Genomic DNA, 18,290 nt, shown 5'->3' with positions numbered 1-18,290 from the left:
ATGAGTCTTCCTGGCTAAGCCGCAGCCTCTGCTGTAACCGCTAGACACCACTCCCCTCTTCCTTTGCCCGCTGCCCAGTTCTCACCTGGAGAGCGCGGGATGCGCTACGGGGCGCCCCTCTTCGCCCTTCCCATCCCGGCCCCGCCGCGGATCTGCCTGGCCGGACACGAAGAGGCGGGGAGATAAACGGGGCCGGGTTTGGGGAGCGGGGAGGGGGCGGAGGGATAGCTGACGAAGGCGCCCCCCAGGAGAAAAGCTTGTCTCGTGCTGCCCTCTGCCGGTCACTGGCGAGACTGCACCCCGTCGCGCAGAAGAAGGGGAAAGCGCCGCCTTGGGCATGTGCAGAGTGCCATTGCTTCGCGGCACAGCGGTCATTCTCAGCTGATTTGTTTTTTGTTTTAAAAATTGACTGATAAACAAAAAAAGTGCAAACATAAGAGAGAGAGAAAAACCCCAAAGATTCAGAGATTTGAACTATCAAGTGTCACGAGTTTGGAAGGACACACGTCAAAAGATCCAGCGCAGCTCCAGAAGGATAATGAAGTATTAGCTTATAAAAAAGCTCCCTTCACAAATAATAAAGACTTTTGAAAAATAAAAGCATTATCGGGTTCCATCATGGTAGAAAATAAAGATTCTATATGAGCTGAAATGAACCAGACATTGGCAAAAGCTGGTGGTACTGAGAGACTATTTCCCTCAGTATTTGTATAAGAAATGAAATCATGTGTGAAAAAGGTCATTTGAGCTCTGCCCTTTAGATAACTTTTAGTTCACGGGATACCTTTACAAGAAGGACAATTTGCCTACTGGGAAGAGTTGGTAGGAGCACTAGGCCTGCACTGTTTTGGTTTCTGACACCAGGTGTTTTTATTGCTGACCACCCCTGATTCTGGCTCCTGACAGCCAGGTTAGCTTGAGATTAACAGGCCTAAGGTTTTGGACTACAGTACAAGCTCCCTCCAATCCTAGCATCGTACAGCTGTGCTGCCTGGGACTTGCTGGGAGTTGTAGTCCAAACATCTGGAGGGCACCAGGCATGGGCATAGCAGTGGGACAGCTGCCCCCACTAAATCAAGTAATAAATAAAAATACTCAACTAACTGACCAATTGCATCACAGATAGCTCAGTTCTACCTCCCCCATCCCCAACATAAAGCCTGTTCCTCCCCTAAAATAAATCCTGGCTACACCCATAGCACCAGTTTGGGGGAAGTTCAGCCTGTTGGACTTAGAAGAGGGAGACCTGCGTTCAAAACTGTTCAGTCGCAAAGCTCACTGGGTATACTTGGGGCAGCCTAGCCTACCTCACAGGGTTGCTTTGAGATGTTTCCTGCTATTCCTGCATTGCAGGCGGTTGGAATAGAGGACCCTTTGGGTCTCTTTCAACTCTGCAATTCTATGAGGGTTATGTAGGCCCTTCGGAGCTCCTGGGATGAAGAATTGCTTTAAAATCAAGGAATCTCCTGAGGATATATGCAGGAGGGTGGCGGTGAAGGAAGCCATTTCTACCAATGACTCCTCCTGCCTCACAACACACACACCGACCTGCCACCCTCTCTCTTTCTCTGCACTTTATTTGCGTCCTCTGCTCGCTTTCCTCTTGCGCCCCCGACCCCTGGTGGCTCCTCTGTCTTGGGGGACTTCACAGATGATGAGGTGCATCAAGGTCTCCTTGTCCTCAGTCTGGTCGAGGCCCAGCACCTCCTCAGCCGGGGGTTTCGGCACCTCCTCAGCTGGGGCGCTTGGAGTATCGTTGGCCAAGGGGGCCGGCGTCTCCTCAGCCGCGGGGGTTGGCGTGGGGGTCCGGTGGAGGCGTAGGGCGCTCAGAAGCCTTTCCAGCTCCTGCTCCATGAAGTTCCACAGAGTGCCACCGCCTTGCTCTTCAGGCCTGGAGGACTGGCCTTCCTGCTGAGGTGGAAGGGATGGGGTCCCAACCGTTTCATTTATGTTCAGCTGCGTTGGGGCTCTTTTTAGCTTGTTTATGTTATTCTGGGTTGGGGTCCTAGTCACCTCGTTCTGAGAGGGGGTCCAAATTGCTTCCTTCATGTTCATCTGGGATGGGGCCCTTTTCAACTCGTTCACGTTCCTCTGGGAGGGGGTCCAAACTGCTTCATTTGCTTTCATCTGGGAGGAACTCCAAATCACCTTGTTCGTGTTCATCTGGGATGGGGTCCAAATTGCCTCATTCGTGTTCATCTGGGAGGGGGCCCTGTTCACCTCATTCATGTTCCTCTGGGAGGGGGTCCAAATTGCCTCGTTCACGTTCCTCTGGGAGGGGTTCCCAATCATTTCATCCACCTGGGATTGGGCCCTCATCCCCTCAGTCATGTTCATCTGGGCTAGAACCCTATCTGCCTCGTTCATCTGGAACAGGGTCCGTACCCCCTCATTTGTGTTCATCTGTGACAGGGTGCTAACTGCCTCGCTTGCGTTCATCTGGGATGGGGCCCGAACCCCCTGGTTTAAGTTCAGTTGGGATGGCGTCCGACTTCCTATGCTTGTGTCCAACTGGGACTTCGTCCGAAACTCCTCCTTTGAGACTTGTCGCTTCAGCCAAGGCTGGTCCTCCTCGTTTGTGACTTGGCTCTTTAGCCCAGGCAGGGTCGCAAAGCTGACGGACCTTTCACGGTTCATCCCTGGGCTCAGTGTCAGTTTGTCTTGGTGGCCCTGTCCAAAGCAGAAAAGAGGTCACATTTCAGGGCCTTGCAAGGTCAGGCCCCTCTGGTTTCCATTCCTAGCCCCTGACTCCTATCTTGCCTGCAAATATGGCAAGATCAGTGCAGCCTTGGTGGTAAAAGCCTCCCTCCTCAGGACCCCCTCTTCAACAAAAGTATTCCTAACTACCCATCCTTTCCCCACCTCCCTTGTTCATCCAAGACACAGGATTCTCTCTGCCTAACTGATCCCTCTGCCTGACCCAAATTCAAAATCAGAAATGGCACTATTGAGAAGATAGTAGGAGGACCTTTTAACCTACAAAGATACTCAACTATTTATTTTAAGGCAGCCATATTTGGACACTTTCAAAGGGAGGTGCCACCATATAATGGCCGAATTACAATTAAAACATTCTCTCCTGAATTGCCGCTATCTGCAGTTGCTTCATTTAATTTCCCTCTGACCTCAGGGCAACTTACAACCCCACCCAATCCTAATGCACAGGCCCAGCTCAGCCATGAGGCAGAGTGAGACTGCTGCCTCAGGTGGTACATACTGAGGGGCAGAAAATGGGCAGAGCTGTGTATGCCTGTTCTGAACCCGCTAAGCAAGGCCACACCACACATTAAAAGCACTGTGTTACCACTTTAAATAGTGGTAACAAAGAATCATGGGAACTGTAGTTTGTGAGGTGTGCTGAGAGTTGTTAGGAGGCCCCCGGTTCTCCTCACGGAGCTACAGTTCCCATAATGATTTTAACAACCATTCCCTCTTCACAGGGAACTCTGGGAATTGTAGCTGCTCTGAGAGGGGAATAGGGGTCTCCTAGCAACTCTCAGCACCTTTACAAACTACAGCTCCCAGAATGCTATGGGGGAAGCTGGGACTGTTAAAGTGATAGCTCTTTATATGTCAGGTGTGAACGTGGCTATGGTCTCCTGCCCTCTGGTGCAGTGGAGGAATCAACGTTCGATGGCCAGCCTGGTCAGCTTTTGTTCCTGGAAGAGGGTGGCGGCAGCCATCTTGTCCTTGGACTCAGGCGGCATCATTTATTGGGCTGGCCCTGTCTTTAGACACACCTGCCAATGGTCATTATACCATTTGTATCTGATCCAATGGGATATCGTAGAAGATGGTCAGAAAGGAACACCCAGAACTGTCAAGGCAGTGGAGCAATTCCCCTACCAGGAAAGGCTACAACATTTGGGTCTTTTGAATTTAGAGAAAAGGAGAGAAAGAGGGAGGAGGATGAGATGGCAGAGGTGTGTAAAAATATGCCTGGTGTAAGGTGATAAGGAGAAAGTTTTTATCCCGCCCTCATAATCCTTGAACTCAGGGCCACCCAGTGAAGCTGAATGTTGGAATATTCAGGACAGACGAAACAAAGTCCTTCTTCACACAGTGCATAGACTTTGGAACTCACTGCCACAAGATGCAGCGATGGCCACCTTCAAAGAGGATTGGGCAAGTTCATTGAGGAGAAGGCTGTGTGGAACCGCCACTGTCAGAGTCAGTATGAATAATACCAGATGCTGGGAACGGCAGGCAGGGAGAGTGCCCTTGCGTTTGGGTCCTGCTTTTGGGTTTGCACTGGGGCATCTGGTTGGCCACTGTGAGAACAGGATGCTGGACCAGTTGGTCCCCCTTAGGCCTGATCCAGCTGGGAGGCTCAGCTTAGGTTGTTATGGAACTTCCAGGCACAGAGGCAGTCTATCTGAATTGCTAGGATCCATGGGGAATTTGGCCACTGTGAGAACTGGGTGCTGGACTGCACAGGCCCCTCGCTTTGGCCTGAGCTACCTACGGGCTGTTCTTGTGTCCAGCAACCTCTGGAGGTCCGCAGAAGTGACCACCTGGCCTCCTGCAACAGAGGTGGCTCCCTCCCACTTCCTTCTCTCACTGGCAACCTGCCTCCTTCCCGCCCCACCAGCTCCCCGAGGCTCACCATGGCTGCGGGCATCTGTTCACCTGCAGAGGGGATCTGTGGCAACTCCTGGCCTCCCCTTTGGCCCATGTTGTAGGTGACAATGAGGATGCACCAGGCCAGGCCGCAGCCGCTGCCCAGGAGGATGGTCAGGGCCACAAAGTAGCCCTGCCACTCGTAGGTGTCGGCTCGTGGCTTGCGGTAGCGGTAGTGATGTCCACAGGCGCTCTGGACAGCAGCGGCCCCTGCAATCATGAAGACCACGGCCAGGAAGGACCACGCCAGGGAGGAGCTTTTGACAGCCATGGCCAAGAGCTTGGGGAAGCCAGAAAGTGGGGCGGGCAGGGAGGCACTGGCCTTGCCTGGTGTTTCATGCAAGCCAGAGGCCCCTCTGGCCCAGCCTCCCTCCTGCCCAGAGTCACACAGCTGCCCTCCTTTGTGTCATCATCACCATCCCTGCCTTGGGCTGGAGGAAAGCTGGACTCCTCTTGATTTGATATCTGTTATTGATCAATCTGCAGTAGCTGTACCGCCCTGCTTGCTAACAAGGCAAGACCTTGCTGGTTATTCAATCTGCCAATAGATGGGGACTCCAGTCCTTGCTGAGGTGATCTGAACAAGTCTCCGCATAAATGAGACCCAACAGCATCAGACCCTATTTTCCAGGGACAGTCCCAGATTTACAGGAGCCGTTCCAGTTTCTGATTTGATCCTGGAATGTCCTGCTTTGCTTTAGTATGTCTCTATTTTCACTGGATAAATGTTGGAGGGTATGGAGTTATATAACTCCCGACACATACACCCTGAGCCAAGGAGATAAGTACCGTATTTTTCGTTCTATAAGATGCACCAGACCGCAAGACCCACCTAGTTTTTGGAGGAGGAAAACAAGAAAAAAAATATTATGAATCTCAGAAGCCAGAACAGCAAGAGGGATCGCTGTGCAGTGAAAGCAGCAATCCCTCTTGCTGTTCTGGCTTCTGGGATAGCTGTGCAGCCTGCATTCGCTCCATAAGATGCACACACATTTCCCCTTACTTTTTAGGAGGGAAAAAGTGAGTCTTATAGAGCAAAAAATACAGTACGTAACTATGCTGCCTGTAGAAGACATCTGAAAGCAGCCCAGCATAGGGAAATTTTTTTAATGTGTAATGTTTTATTATTGTTCTTATACATGTTGGAAGCTGCCCACAGTGGCTGGGGCAACCCAGTTTCATGGGTGGGGTATAAATAAAATATTATAGTAATAATAATAATAATAATAATAATGGAATAGGATGCCCCTATTTACATTGGAGAAATGTTGGAGGATATGCAACATTGTGACTAAGATCCAGGGGACTGGGTTCAAATCTCTCCTCTCTCCATGTTTTATTCCCAGTACTGCAATGATAGGCTTGGCTCCTTTGATGCAGAAGCCAATAATAAAGCTCCTTGGAGAAAATCACGGGATAGAAATGCAATAAATAAAATAAATAATAACATTTGAGTCCTCTTCATAGAATCATAGAATCATAGAGTTGGAAGAGACCACAAGGGCCATTGAATCCAACCCCCTGCCAAGCAGGAAACACCATCAGAGCACTCCTAACATATGGTTGTCAAGCCTCTGCTTAAAGACCTCCAAAGAAGGAGACTCCACCACACTCCTTGGCAGCAAATTCCACTGTCGAACAGCTCTTACTGTCTTGACTCCCCTTAGGCTCTGTAGCTAAGCATGACTGCCCATCTTTACTCAAGCTCTGACCTCATAGCACTTTAGCCACATGAAGTCCCACAGCTCATCCATGTGCACCCCCTGTGCACCCATGTTTCCATGTATACCCCCAAGTAACCCATGTATACCCATACAAATATGTAGGGGGGAAAGGTAAAGGACTCCTGGACGGTTAAAGTGACTATGGGGTTGCGGTGCTCATCTCACTTTCAGGCTGAGGGAGCCAGCGTTTGTCCACAGACAGCTTTCTGGGTCATGTGGCCAGCAGGACTAAACCACTTCTGGTGCAACGGGACACCGTGACGGAAACCAGAGCACACAGAAACGCTGTTTACCTTCCTACCGCAGCGGTACCTTTTTATCTACTTGCACTTTCAGACTATTAGGTTGGCAGGAGCTGGGACAGAGCAATGGGAGCTCACTCCGTTGTGTAGATTCAAACCGCCGACCTTCCGATCAGCAAGCCCAAGAGGCTCAGTGCTTTATACCACAGCGCCACCTGTGTCCCCCATACAAATATGTATACTCACATGCACCCACGTGCACTCATGTATACCCATGTACACGCCCGTGTGCAGGCCATGCACTCATATACACTCAGGTATACCAGTGTATACCCCCAGGTACTTCCACATAACCCATGTATACCAATATACACCCATGTGTACCCATGTTCCAAGCCAGGCCAACTCAGCTCTCATGTATGTCTTTTTTATATAATTAATATGAAAGTTGCATCTTCCGCCTGCGTCCTCTCTGCTGTGGCTGCCCGGCCCCCTCGGTGTCTGAGATCTCGTAGACAGTGATGCGCAGCTTGTCTTGGCCCCGCTCCGTGTTCTGGGGGCACCTCTCCTCCACCACGATGTCTCCGAGGGCGTTCCGCCGGTTCCTCACCTCGGAGAGGAAGCCTTCCAGTTCTTGCTCCATGCAGGCCAGTTGCCGGGCGTAGGCTTGCTGGGCCTGGCTGCAGACCGGCTTGCGAGATGTGCCCCTGGTCCGGGTGCAGGCCAGCTCCTGAGATGCAGCGAGGTGGTTCTCTTCTCCTTCCCCACAAGCTGCCTGGCCGCCCTGCTTGGGGAAGAGGAGAGGCAACAGACCAGTCAGAACAAACACTTGTCCCCAGGGGATTCTTTGATTGTGATTTCTGCATTGCAAGGGGGTCAGGCTGGATGACCCTTGGTGGTCCCTTCCAACTCTACAGTTCTATCATTCTGAGGATAGGGTGGCCAAACACACAGGAGAAGGGTGGGCAGCCTGAAGCCAGCCATGGTGGCCAGCTGCCAACCTCAGCCCAATTCATGCAACCCTCGTTTTGGGGAGAGGAAAAATGGGGGGAAGTGGAAGAGAAGGAAAGGACCCCACTCACTTTTGACGGTGGCCCCACCTGCCACAAGCATGCAAGCCCCTATAGAAGGCCCCTGAGAAATGTACCATCAATGGATAAAGGCTCCAAGCCTGGCTGAGAGGCAGATCTTGCCAGCCTTCCCTAAATCTCCAGGTACGAGGGATCCAGCAAACCCTCAGACGGCTTTTGGCATAGTCTCTCCACCCCAGGCTCCTGAGTAAGTGCAATAAGTCCTGGGATAAGAGGGCAGATCCTCTTGTTATGGCTAAGAATAACTGGTCAAAGAGCAGGAATCTTGGGAGGAACAAGAGGGCAGTTCTTGCAAAAAAAGGAGGAAGTGAACAGCGGGATCCCCCTACCCAGGGTGGAATCTGTGTTGTTTAAATCATTTATAAATGTTCCAAATTTGGGGATGTGAGTTTTATTTAGGGTGCACCTTCACTTATAAAAATGCCCGCTTTTGTTTTTTTTTTAAAAATAAATGTTTATTAAAATTTTACAAATCAAAAAGTTCATCCTTTCACATAGATCAATCCATTAGATAGAGCCCACAGAAAGAAACAAAAAACAAAAATACATAACAAAAAAGAAGAAGAGAAAAAAGAAAAATCCACTTTTTAAATTACAAAATTCCATATCCCTCTGTCCTGACCTCCTCACATCTCTCTTTTTTGTGTTCCTCTTTATTCCGATCAAATTCAGCAAGTTCAAACCGTTATTCAAACCATACTTAAAATTATATTTTCCTAATTATTATGTCCCAAATTTCCCTTATCTTAGCCCATTCCTCATCTTATATACTATGACATAATATTATTCTTTTCATAACCCCCTTCTCCTTTTCAAAATTCTTCTTTTCATTCACTTTTAACCAAATCCCACATGCCCTGTTACCTTCACTTCCCACATCATGTTAACACTCAAACATTTTGCAATATTTTTGTAAATAGTCCTTAAACTTTTTCCAGTCCTGTTCCATCAGTTCTTCTCCCTGGTCACGGATTCTGCCGGTCATTTCTGCCATCTCCATGTAGTCGATCACTTGCATCTGCCACTCTTCCACGGTGGGTAGATCTTGTGTCTTCCAATACTTGGCGAGAAGTATTTTTTATGTATGCAACAACAGCAGTAAAAATGCCCGCTTTTGGAGAGGGAAAACAATGTGTACAAAAACCACATGCTTCTGAATAAATACAGGTGGGACAGACATATTCTGGTAAGTATGATAATGGGGGGGGGGAGATGAAATAACATTTGACACCTTTAAGACTTCATATACAATTTTAAAGGTCAACACTTAAAATCGGGCCCAAAAATCCACCCACAAATGGTGCATCTGCTACGATATGAGACAGTCGCATTTGCGCAAGCAGAAGACTTAACTGTCATCCAAGGCAGCCCCAGACAGAGAGCATTGCAGTAGCCTATTCCAGAGATCACCAATGCATGAGCAGCAGAGGCTAGGGCTTCCTTCTAAAGGAGTCGATTCCCGCTGATTCCTGCCGGTGTGGTGTCACAGTTAGAGTGTCGGGCTAGGACTTGGGAGAATGGGGTTAAAATTCCCACTGAGCCATGGAGTTCACTGGGTGTGACCTCGGGGGCCAGTCACTGCCTCTCAGCCTCACCTACCTCTCAGGGCTGTTGTGGGGATAAGATGGGGAGGAGGAGAAGTACGTTTGCCACCTTGAGCTCCTTGGAGGAAAGATGGAAGATAAATGGAGCAGATGGATGGGAAGGTTGGTGTCAAGGACTGGCTAGATGAGGAGTGATGGAAGCCAGCCTGAGCCGTCTTTCCCATAGGGCTTAGTGGTGCGTCGCGCCAGGGCGCCAGCCTCTCAGGGGCACCCCAGCAAGTGGGGGAGCTGCATGGCTTTGCCGGTGGCCTCCCCTTTCCCTGCATGCCCACCAGCGGCGCCCCACCAACCATAAGGTTGGCAGGCGCAGCTTCCCTCCCAAGCCTCTGCAGGGATCGCTCTCCTGCAGCGGCATGGGGGAGAGTTGTGCCCCTCCTTGATGGCTGGCAGTGCGCAGCTACGGCCACCCCAACACTATCCATGGTAACTTGGGGGCGCTGGGTGGCTATTTGCACCCCGGCGCCGCACCTGCTAAAGATGGCCCTGAAGCCACCTGACCAAGGTGGAAGCCCACCTGAGGCATCTTTCCCCTAGGGAGAGAATGTGGATCCAGGCCCCTGGTGATGGGAAACCAGCCACACCTCAGAGGAGGGGAAAAGCTGGGATGTGGTAGATGCTGGGAACTTGGAAGGGGGGAAAACAGGCAGGTGCCCCAGCCGAACAGGAATCAGATTGGCATCTCCACTGCAGAAACACCCTGAGAGCTTTTCTGCTGGCAGCCTGCAAGCCCCACAAACTCCCAGATCAAGGCGTCTACTGCGTGTCACCGAGCAGAAACAGAGAGGGTCCTTTGAGTCTCGCCGTAGACAGAGGAAGAGGCCTGACACAGAAGGTTAGAGAGTGAAGCAGGGAGTTACAAGCCAGTCCGGACAACTGCTAAGACAGGAGCAACCCATAGAAGTCTCTGCATGTTTTCTGTTCCGCTTCCTTAATAAAGTTAACTGGTGTTTCCCAGTCTTTCTCTGTTCTGCAAACAACCTGTTCTCCCTGCCGGCTCCCTCCGACAGTAGGTACACAGGAAGACAGGTAGATGTTCCCTCACCTTCCAACGCAGGTCGCAGTCCCCCTCTAGCCCCTGGCTGCACCGGTCCTTGCTGGCACATAGGCAATGGATTGCGTAAAAAACAAAAAGCCAGGTGGCACAAACACTGCTGAGCAGAGCAATTGTGCCAAGCCAGCTGCCGCCAGTCTCTGAGCTGCTCTCTCGATATCGTACTTGTGCTTCGCAGGGACCCTCGGGACCAGCCCCCTTTGTCCCTCCCAGCAGCACCAGCGCCCAGACTAGGGTCAGGGGCAGCAGAAGCTCCCTGGGGGAAGCCATGGCGCTGGTCAGGTGGCTTGTGACTCTGAGGCCAAGTGGAGGCGTTCTGGAATTTCCTTGCCCGCCACACAGCCCCCCATTGTGAGTTCACTAGTCCAGGGTTCTCCTGAACTCCCACTGTCTCCTAGGGTAGCCTGCCCACCCATGCAGAGCCACTGGAGGGCTCAAGCTGGCCGCTGGAGCAGAATCCGAGGCCCCTAAGGCCAGAGTTGCATGAGCTGGGAGCAGCTCCCCAGTGCTGAAGAGGAGAAGGTGTTTGGCACATGTCCAGAAGCACTGTTTCTTAACAGAGGCATGTCACGGACTCGTTGGATGCAGAGGAATGGTGGGAGCAACCAGCTTGGGGAACCACCAAGGGAAGGATACCCTGAGCCTGGGGAGGGGTGGTGGGACTGTTAAGATATAGTTCTGTTCCACCTTAAAAGGAACAGGCATGACTGTTGTGTGTCACATGCGTGTTTACTTCCAGCACAGGCTTGCTGGGAACTTCCGTTTGTATATTGCTTTTGCTATACTGCTGTGTGCTTGGACACGAAGGGAAGCAGACATGCTTTTTCCTTTGTTCCTGAACTATGCTGAATAAATGCCTGTAAATAATGCTTACACATGTCTCTGTACGCCACTTCCGTTGTGAGAAGTTATTCACTCTGCTGATAAGAGAGTGCCGAGTCTCTAAACGTATCTGAGGCTCGTGTCGCCGATTGATGCTGTACCGGAGATTGCCCGGCTGCCAGCCGGTGGCTGGAGCCAGCTGGGGGCCTGCCAAATGCCCCCGTCTCCCTGGCAGTATCCCAACGATGAGTGGTCAGAGGGAGAAGACTGGGAAGAGGCAACAGGGCTTAGTGAGCTGGGAGAGTCGGTGGCAGAGAGAAGTCCAGAATCAGAGGCAGAAGCTGAAGCAGGGGAGGGGGAGGGGGGAGGCCGAGAGGCAGGTTAGGCTGGTGAAGAGTCACAGGTGTCCCCCTCCTGCTGCGATAGAATCAGAAGAGTGATGAAATGGGCAGAGCAGCGACAGGCTACATGCAGGCACAGTCTCCAGTTACCTGGAAGAAAGCCCTGCAGACAAGAGGACCTTCAGTCTTGCCCAGGCATAGGCAAACTTGGCCCTCCAGCTGTTTTGGGACTACAATTCCCATCATCCCTGACCACTGGTCCTGCTAGCTAGGGATCATGGGAGTTGTAGGCCAAAAACATATGGCGGGCCGAGTTTGCCTATGCCTGGTCTTGGCAACTGATTAATGGGGCCAGACCTACCTTCTGTGCTCATTAAGCCTGAGACTCAGCCAAGAATGTGAAAATCGTGTTTTTGCTAATAAAGAGTTAACTCCAGCATTGAACAGTGTGATTTACTGCCGGCTCGCTCTTTGGCAGTGCACAAGGTGTCTTGATTATAAAAAAAATATGTTTTGTGTCTCTTGCCCCTTTCTAAAATTTATTGTTTTTCTTTTTGTAAATCTCCCGAAGAAAAAAATAAAATAACATCGGGATTAAGGGGTTTTCACAGGGCGTGTGTGCTGTGTTCCATTGGTGTAATGGTGGTGGCACCTGCCTCTCTTCTGATAGGAAATGCTTTGCAGGTGAGGGACAAAAATGGGGGGGGCAGTTTGAGGAGGGTCAGTTGGGGGAGAGTGAGAAATGTCCCTATTTTCATTCAAGAAACGTTAGAGGGCATGGAACTCCCGGACTTTTAGTGGCTGCAGGATAGGCAAACATCCAACAGGTGTAGCTCTGCATGCCATTTCCCATCCATTTCAGGAAAATAAAAAAGAGAGAGCGCTTTAGCTCCTGAAATTCTGCCCACCAGAAGCTAAGGGACCCAGACTACCGAGCCCTGCAAGGAAAAAAACAGAGCAGAACTTGAAAATGCAGCCTTTAGCTGGGCTCAGGTCGCGCCCAACTGCTTGCAGGAGATAAGAGAGGAAAGGAGTTTCCCTTTCAAGCAGTCAGCAAGGCAGGCACCCAACTGGGCCACCCAGAGCACCCAAGGGCCTGCCGGCAGGAGGATAAGGTCAGAAGCCCATTCCAGGGCAAGGTCTGTGCCTGCAGGGGTTGGCTGTAAAAACAGAGGGAGGGGGGCTGAGGATGGTCCCTCTGCCCCAGATGCTGAGCGAGGCCTGGCTGGGGCTGCCCTCTGCCCAAAGGCCCCCTGCACCTGGAAAAGACCTCTGCAGCTCAGCTCATCTGCAAGGGACGTCCCGTTGGCACCCTAAGGTAGGTTGTGCTCCCTGGAGAAGGCTGGGAATGGGGTGCAAGAGGCTCAGGGGAGCTTGAAGGCCCCCTGTTCCCACCTGAAATTAGACAGCAGGGCCCCCAGACCACTGGGGGGGGGAGGAACGGGAGCCCCACAACTGACCTTCATGCCTGACAGAGAAATGGGTGACAGTAGGCGATCGTTGTGTGTGCATGCATGAGTTTGCATAGCCCCAAACAGAGGAGGAGGAATGTAGAAGTTCAGGAGCGTCTTGGACTGGGGGGGGTTTGCATTTGTGTTCTGAGTTAGCAAGTTATCCACCAGCCCCTGGGAAGAAGGAAGGGAGGAGATATTGGATCCAGTTCAGGTTCAAAGGTGAACTTGCCAGATTTGAACATTCCAGAATGGTCTTTTTTATTTTTATTTTTTTATTGAAGTAAATAAAACAAATCAATACAATAAAAACAAACAAACAAACAAATAGGAGAAGCACAAGAAAGCAGCACAGAACATCTGGGAGAGACTGGATATTAGCTTGGCAAACTATTTAGGACCAGTTTTCACGTTGCCCCAAGGAGAGGTTGTTTGTTGCGTATGAGATAAAATCTCAGGGTCCGCCAGGCCTTAGGCCACAAGTAATTTATGAGATTTTTTTCCAGCTAATGCTAAACTCCACATATTTTCATAACCAGAGCAAAAGTCGCGAGTCCTGCAAGGTTCTGCATTTGGGGGCAACTGAAGTTTTGGCAGCTGCCAAAAGGGCCCTTGAACTGAAATGCAGCCTCCCTTTGAATTTTGCACCTCTCTGAATTTTGCAATGCACTTCTCCAGCCACATAAGGTATAGCAAGGTGCATTTACCGGGATAAAGTGTGCACATAAATGCCTGTATTAGTGAAAAGAGCAGACACCATTGCATTATATTAAGGGAAACAGCTTACAAAATGGGTTTATCAGGAGAAAATTGCACTAAAATACTTGCAAATTTTAATTGTGTGTGTGTTTTTAATGCAAATTGCTGCAGAAATGTGGAGAAATAAATTTAAGACTGGGGAAATGAACCAATATTGAGAGATGCATCCATCCCACTATAGCTGACCCTTTTTTTGTAGTTATGGAGATTTCGCTTGCTCTTTCATCCCCCCACTTTGTAGCTTATTAGAAGTCAGGATGCCACATTGCTCTCTATGATGATGCTGACGATGGCACGGATCCTGTCAGCAGCATGCTGGGCTGTGCCAGCCAACAGGGGCCAGCCTGATTCCCTTTTCCCACTCCCCAACAGGGCTGGATGTGAGCAAGGGACAGACAGCCCTGCGGAAAGGGGAAACCGCCAGCGGGTGTTCCTCTGAGCATGTGCAGAGTGCACCCCCCTTGTCCCACTGCGTACTCCTGGTTCATCCAGGGGAACTGGAGCGTTCTAGGGGAAAGGGTTTTTCCAGGTGGAGCGTGAGAGTTTAGAGAGGGTGGGGCTGCAGTCTTTAAGCCTGACACTTCCTCTTAAAAAACGAACCAGGAATTAACCCCTACCAGCTTCTCAGTTCTACGGACGCAGGGGAGGGGGGCATTGACGGGAAGGGGGGAGGGAGCTCCTCCCCGCCTGCTTGGTTCTTGGGGTGGGGCTGGGGAGTGTCCTCTCCAGTGGGTCAGGGTGGAGGAGGCCAGCCCTGAGCTTTGCCAAGGCCCCTCGCGAGTCTTCCTGTGCCCTGTACTTTGCATCCCCGCAGCAATCCTCAAATATTTGCAGCCGCGCTAATCATTAACCTGCCTGGGCATTATGAGCGCCCTGGGAGAGGGGTGGCTGAGCAGTTCTCACCCTGGGCATCCTCGGGGACAGACCTGGGGGTGCACGGTGGGGCTTGAGGACCTCTGAACACAACACAGGCCTGTCAGGTAAGGCCAATGGCCCACCTAGCACATCCCTCTTGTTCTCACAATGGCCAGCCAGGTGCTTATTTTGGGGAAACCTGCAAGCAGGACTCGAACTCAAGAGCCGTCTCCCCTCCCAAAGTTTCCAGCGACTGGGATTCAGAACCATTGCTGCCTCCCACAGTAAAGACAAAGAATAGCTGGTAGCTATCAATAGCCATCTTCATTACTGGCAAAGGTGAGCATTTTTTTTAGGCTGGGGGGGTCACCTTTCCTGCTCCATCCACCTGTCTCTCTCCCCCCCCCCACTCAGGTTATATTCCCACCCTGTGCCTGATGCTCTCCAAGGAGGGAGGCAGCTCTGCTTATTTTGATGGTTCTCCCTTCCTGACCCCCCCCTTAAGCAGTGGTGCAATTAGGTCATTTTCGACGGCAGACTTGCTGGTCTACAGATGTCTAGGGATCTTTAGGGCCTATTTAAATGTGTGTATTCCTTCACCTGCAGTCCTGTGGCTGCTGGGGGGGGAGCGTCTGATAACACCCCCTCAGTTAGGTTGAAACCACTGCTGCCAGTCAGGGTAGACAATATTGAACTAACTAGACCCAAGGCTCTGGCTCTCAGAATAAGGCAGCTTCCTGTGTCCCTTTTGGGGGTGTGTGTGGCTTCTGCCCCAAAGTCTTGCCCTGAGGGCACCCACTGTCCCCAGGTGCCCTCTTGATTTGGAGGGTGCAGCTGGCATGTTTGGCCTGGACTCTGGGAGCAAGCGGGCATTGCCTGCTTTCAAAGCTATCATTGGGTGGGGGGCGATGGAGGGGGTGGGGCATTCTCAATTTGCCAAAGGAGAGGCGTTCAGGGCTGGCCCTATCATTGGGCAGGAGGAGGAAGAGGAAAAGGCAGCTGCTTCAGGGGGCAGGTGCAAGAGGGCAGGTGGTGGGCTCAGTGGGGTGTGCTGTGCAGCCGCCTCTGAGAACCCTAAGCAAGCCTGCTGTCCCCAGGGGGAGTGGAGGACCCTCTCCTTTCCATTCAGCTTCCAGCCTGCTCAGATTCTGCACACTGAGAAGGGAGAGGCACCATTTTGTCCTGATGGTCAGGCAGCAAAAAGTCCTGCTCAGGCCTTGGGCCTCCTCCCGGCAGACTCTGCCCTCTTCACTCTGCATGCCTGGTGGCTGGCTCAGTGGTTCTGAGTTATTTTTTATGCCACCTTCTGCCCTCTAGGGCTTACAAGGTATTTCTCTCCATGTGAGGTAGGCTAGCCTGAAAGAGAGGGTCCCTGACCCGAGGTCACCTAGTGACCTTCGTGGCTGAGCTGAGGGAGCTTTGAACCTGGATGTCCCTGGACTTATTCACTAGACCACACTGGCTGGTGTGTGAGAGAGAGTGAGTTGTAGTGGTTAAGCAAAAAAGGTGGGGTAGAAATGCAACCAAACCATTAATTAAAACTCTGCACATGGTCAGAAGCACTCTCTTCTTGTAGCCAGGCTTTGGTGCAGGAGGAAGATGACCCAGATGCAGCCAAGGGACCATGAAGATGACCTCTGGTGTGGGAAATGAGCCCCATGGAGCTGTAGGCCCCAGCTGGGAGGACCTTGTGTGTCGACTGCGGAAGAACTTCCGCTTGGTGTTGGTCTGGGAATTGTCAGCATGGCGTGATTTTGAGGGTTTTGATTTTTTCCCCCAATGTTCCTCTAGAGCAGTGGTTTCTAAACTTTTTTGGGCCCTCACCCCCTCGGTCCCATAAACTCATCCCCAGTGCCATGATAAAATTCAAAACAGTAACGGTTGATTGTGCATTTATTCAAAATACAGTGGTACCTCGGGTTAAGTACTTAATTCGTTCCGGAGGTCCGTACTTAACCTGAAACTGTTCTTAACCTGATGCACCACTTTAGCTAACGGGGCCTCCTGCTGCTGCCGCGTCGCTGGAGTACAATTTCTGTTGTCATCCTAAAGCAAAGTTCTTAACCTGAAGCACTATTTCTGGGTTAGCGGTGTCTGTAACCTGAAGCGTATGTAACCCGAAGTATCACTGTATGTGTTTGGTCTGTTGTTTTTTTAACTCCTCAAATGTTTTGCTCTCAGTTTTTCTTAGTGATCATTTTATTGTTTCATCTTTGAGGTGTTTCTCTCTCTACAATCAGGCGGTGTATAAATCTTATGAACTAACTAAATAACTAAATAAAATCCAATTAAAACTATGTAGCTTAATTAATTCAACATAATTGATGGACTTGATCCGGTGATACCAGCTTTTCATAGTCTGAGAGTCATTTACACCTCCAGCTCCCTCCTGCTGCCCCCTTGCCTCTTAGCATCCCCCTAGGTTGCTCAGCATATGGCACTGCTCAGACCTTGGCCTAGATCCTGCCCTGCCCTTTCCACTATCTGACCAGGTGCATTCTGTCCCTCTCCTCTCCTCTTCCTTGCACATGCCCAAACTTGTCCTCAGACCCTCAAAGAGCAGGAGAAATGGGGGGGGGGAGGAAGGTCTTCTTCCTAGGCTCCTTTCTGCTAAATGCCTTCACGACTCTGAAGGGCTTAGGAGGTCCCAGGGCACATGGCCAAAATACAGCTCCATCACAGCCAGGGAAAGATGGAGGGGGGGGGACTGCATCCTTGCCAGCATCCACACACCTCTCCCCCCACAGAATTGGCAGCATGTGAAAAATGTGGGGTGAGCTGCGGCAATGCCTTTAGAAGCCCCACCTCACATTCATCATCACAGCAGAGGTCTCTCCCCCCCCCCCGCACTGCTGCCATCCATCTCACTTAGGGCTCTTGCTGCCAAGGTAACCAGGTCTTGAATCAAGGAATTGTAGAGTTGGACCACAAGGGTCATCTAAGTCCAACCCTCTTCAAATGCAGGAATCTTTCACCCAACGTGGGGCTCGAACCCACAAGCTGGAGATTAAGAGTCTGATGGGCTCTTTCCGCGACAGAGCTCTGATCGCCATCCAGTCCAAAGGACACCTCCAGCTGGTCCACCGGTCACATCAGTGGTTCCCAAATTGGGCCGTAACACCCCCTGGGAGGGGGGCAAATGATGATGATGATGATGATGATGATGATGATGATAATAATAATAATAATAATAATAATAATAATAATAATAAATAATTATACCCAGCCCATCTGGCTGGGTTTCCCCAGCAACTCTGGACAGCTCCCAACAGAATATTAAGAACACAATTACCGGGGGGGGGGGCACTGTAAATGACTTTCAGACTTTGAAAAGCTTTGAAAAGTTGACCAGTTGGGTCAAATTAATTCAACTATAGAGCATTAACTGGGTTTCTTTAAATTAATTGTGCAATTAATTATTTTGAATGCAATGGTGTTATTATCTTTCTTAGCGGGTTATGCAAACCGCTGTTCTAATGATGCTTTTTAAAGGATAGCGCAGGTGGCACTGGGAGTGAGTTCATGGGGCCAAGACAGCCTGAAAAGGTTTGGGGACCACTGAGTTATAGGAAGCTGATGGTGAGGTGGTCTTCTTCTTCTTTGGCGATTAGTCGTAGCCGAGTATGGTTTTCTTCCATAAACACAGTGATTCTTACACAGTGAGTCTGTAAGTGACTGTGGAGGCCAAGGTGAGGTGGTAACTGCAGCTGGCCCAATGCCCCACCAAAAA

General features: G+C 50.7%; 2 protein-coding genes across 3 annotated transcripts; both read right to left on the bottom strand.

Annotated features, from left to right (window-relative positions):
* Positions 1 to 1,559: 1,559 nt before the first annotated feature.
* Positions 1,560 to 4,986, bottom strand: LOC128404173 (uncharacterized). Its single transcript, XM_053369595.1, has 2 exons — positions 4,607 to 4,986; positions 1,560 to 2,670 (listed from the first exon to the last, which is right to left on the bottom strand). Exons 1-2 carry the CDS (start codon positions 4,889 to 4,891, stop codon positions 1,576 to 1,578), a joined length of 1,380 nt encoding a protein of 459 aa, XP_053225570.1. The 5' UTR covers positions 4,892 to 4,986; the 3' UTR covers positions 1,560 to 1,575.
* A 2,013-nt stretch (positions 4,987 to 6,999) lies between these two features.
* LOC128403970 (uncharacterized) lies at positions 7,000 to 10,626 on the bottom strand. Of its 2 annotated transcripts, none has more exons than XM_053369185.1 (2): positions 10,324 to 10,626; positions 7,000 to 7,373 (listed from the first exon to the last, which is right to left on the bottom strand). In XM_053369185.1, exons 1-2 carry the CDS (start codon positions 10,600 to 10,602, stop codon positions 7,023 to 7,025), a joined length of 630 nt encoding a protein of 209 aa, XP_053225160.1. In that variant the 5' UTR covers positions 10,603 to 10,626; the 3' UTR covers positions 7,000 to 7,022. The 2 variants fall into 2 exon arrangements, with proteins under 2 accessions (XP_053225160.1, XP_053225161.1); XM_053369186.1 differs by having other exon boundaries at positions 7,000 to 7,370.
* Positions 10,627 to 18,290: the final 7,664 nt, after the last annotated feature.

The sequence above is a fragment of the Podarcis raffonei genome, chromosome 16 (assembly GCF_027172205.1).
Source record: "Podarcis raffonei isolate rPodRaf1 chromosome 16, rPodRaf1.pri, whole genome shotgun sequence".
NCBI classification, from domain to species: Eukaryota; Metazoa; Chordata; class Lepidosauria; order Squamata; family Lacertidae; genus Podarcis; species Podarcis raffonei.
This window is presented reverse-complemented; position numbering and strand designations above follow the sequence as displayed.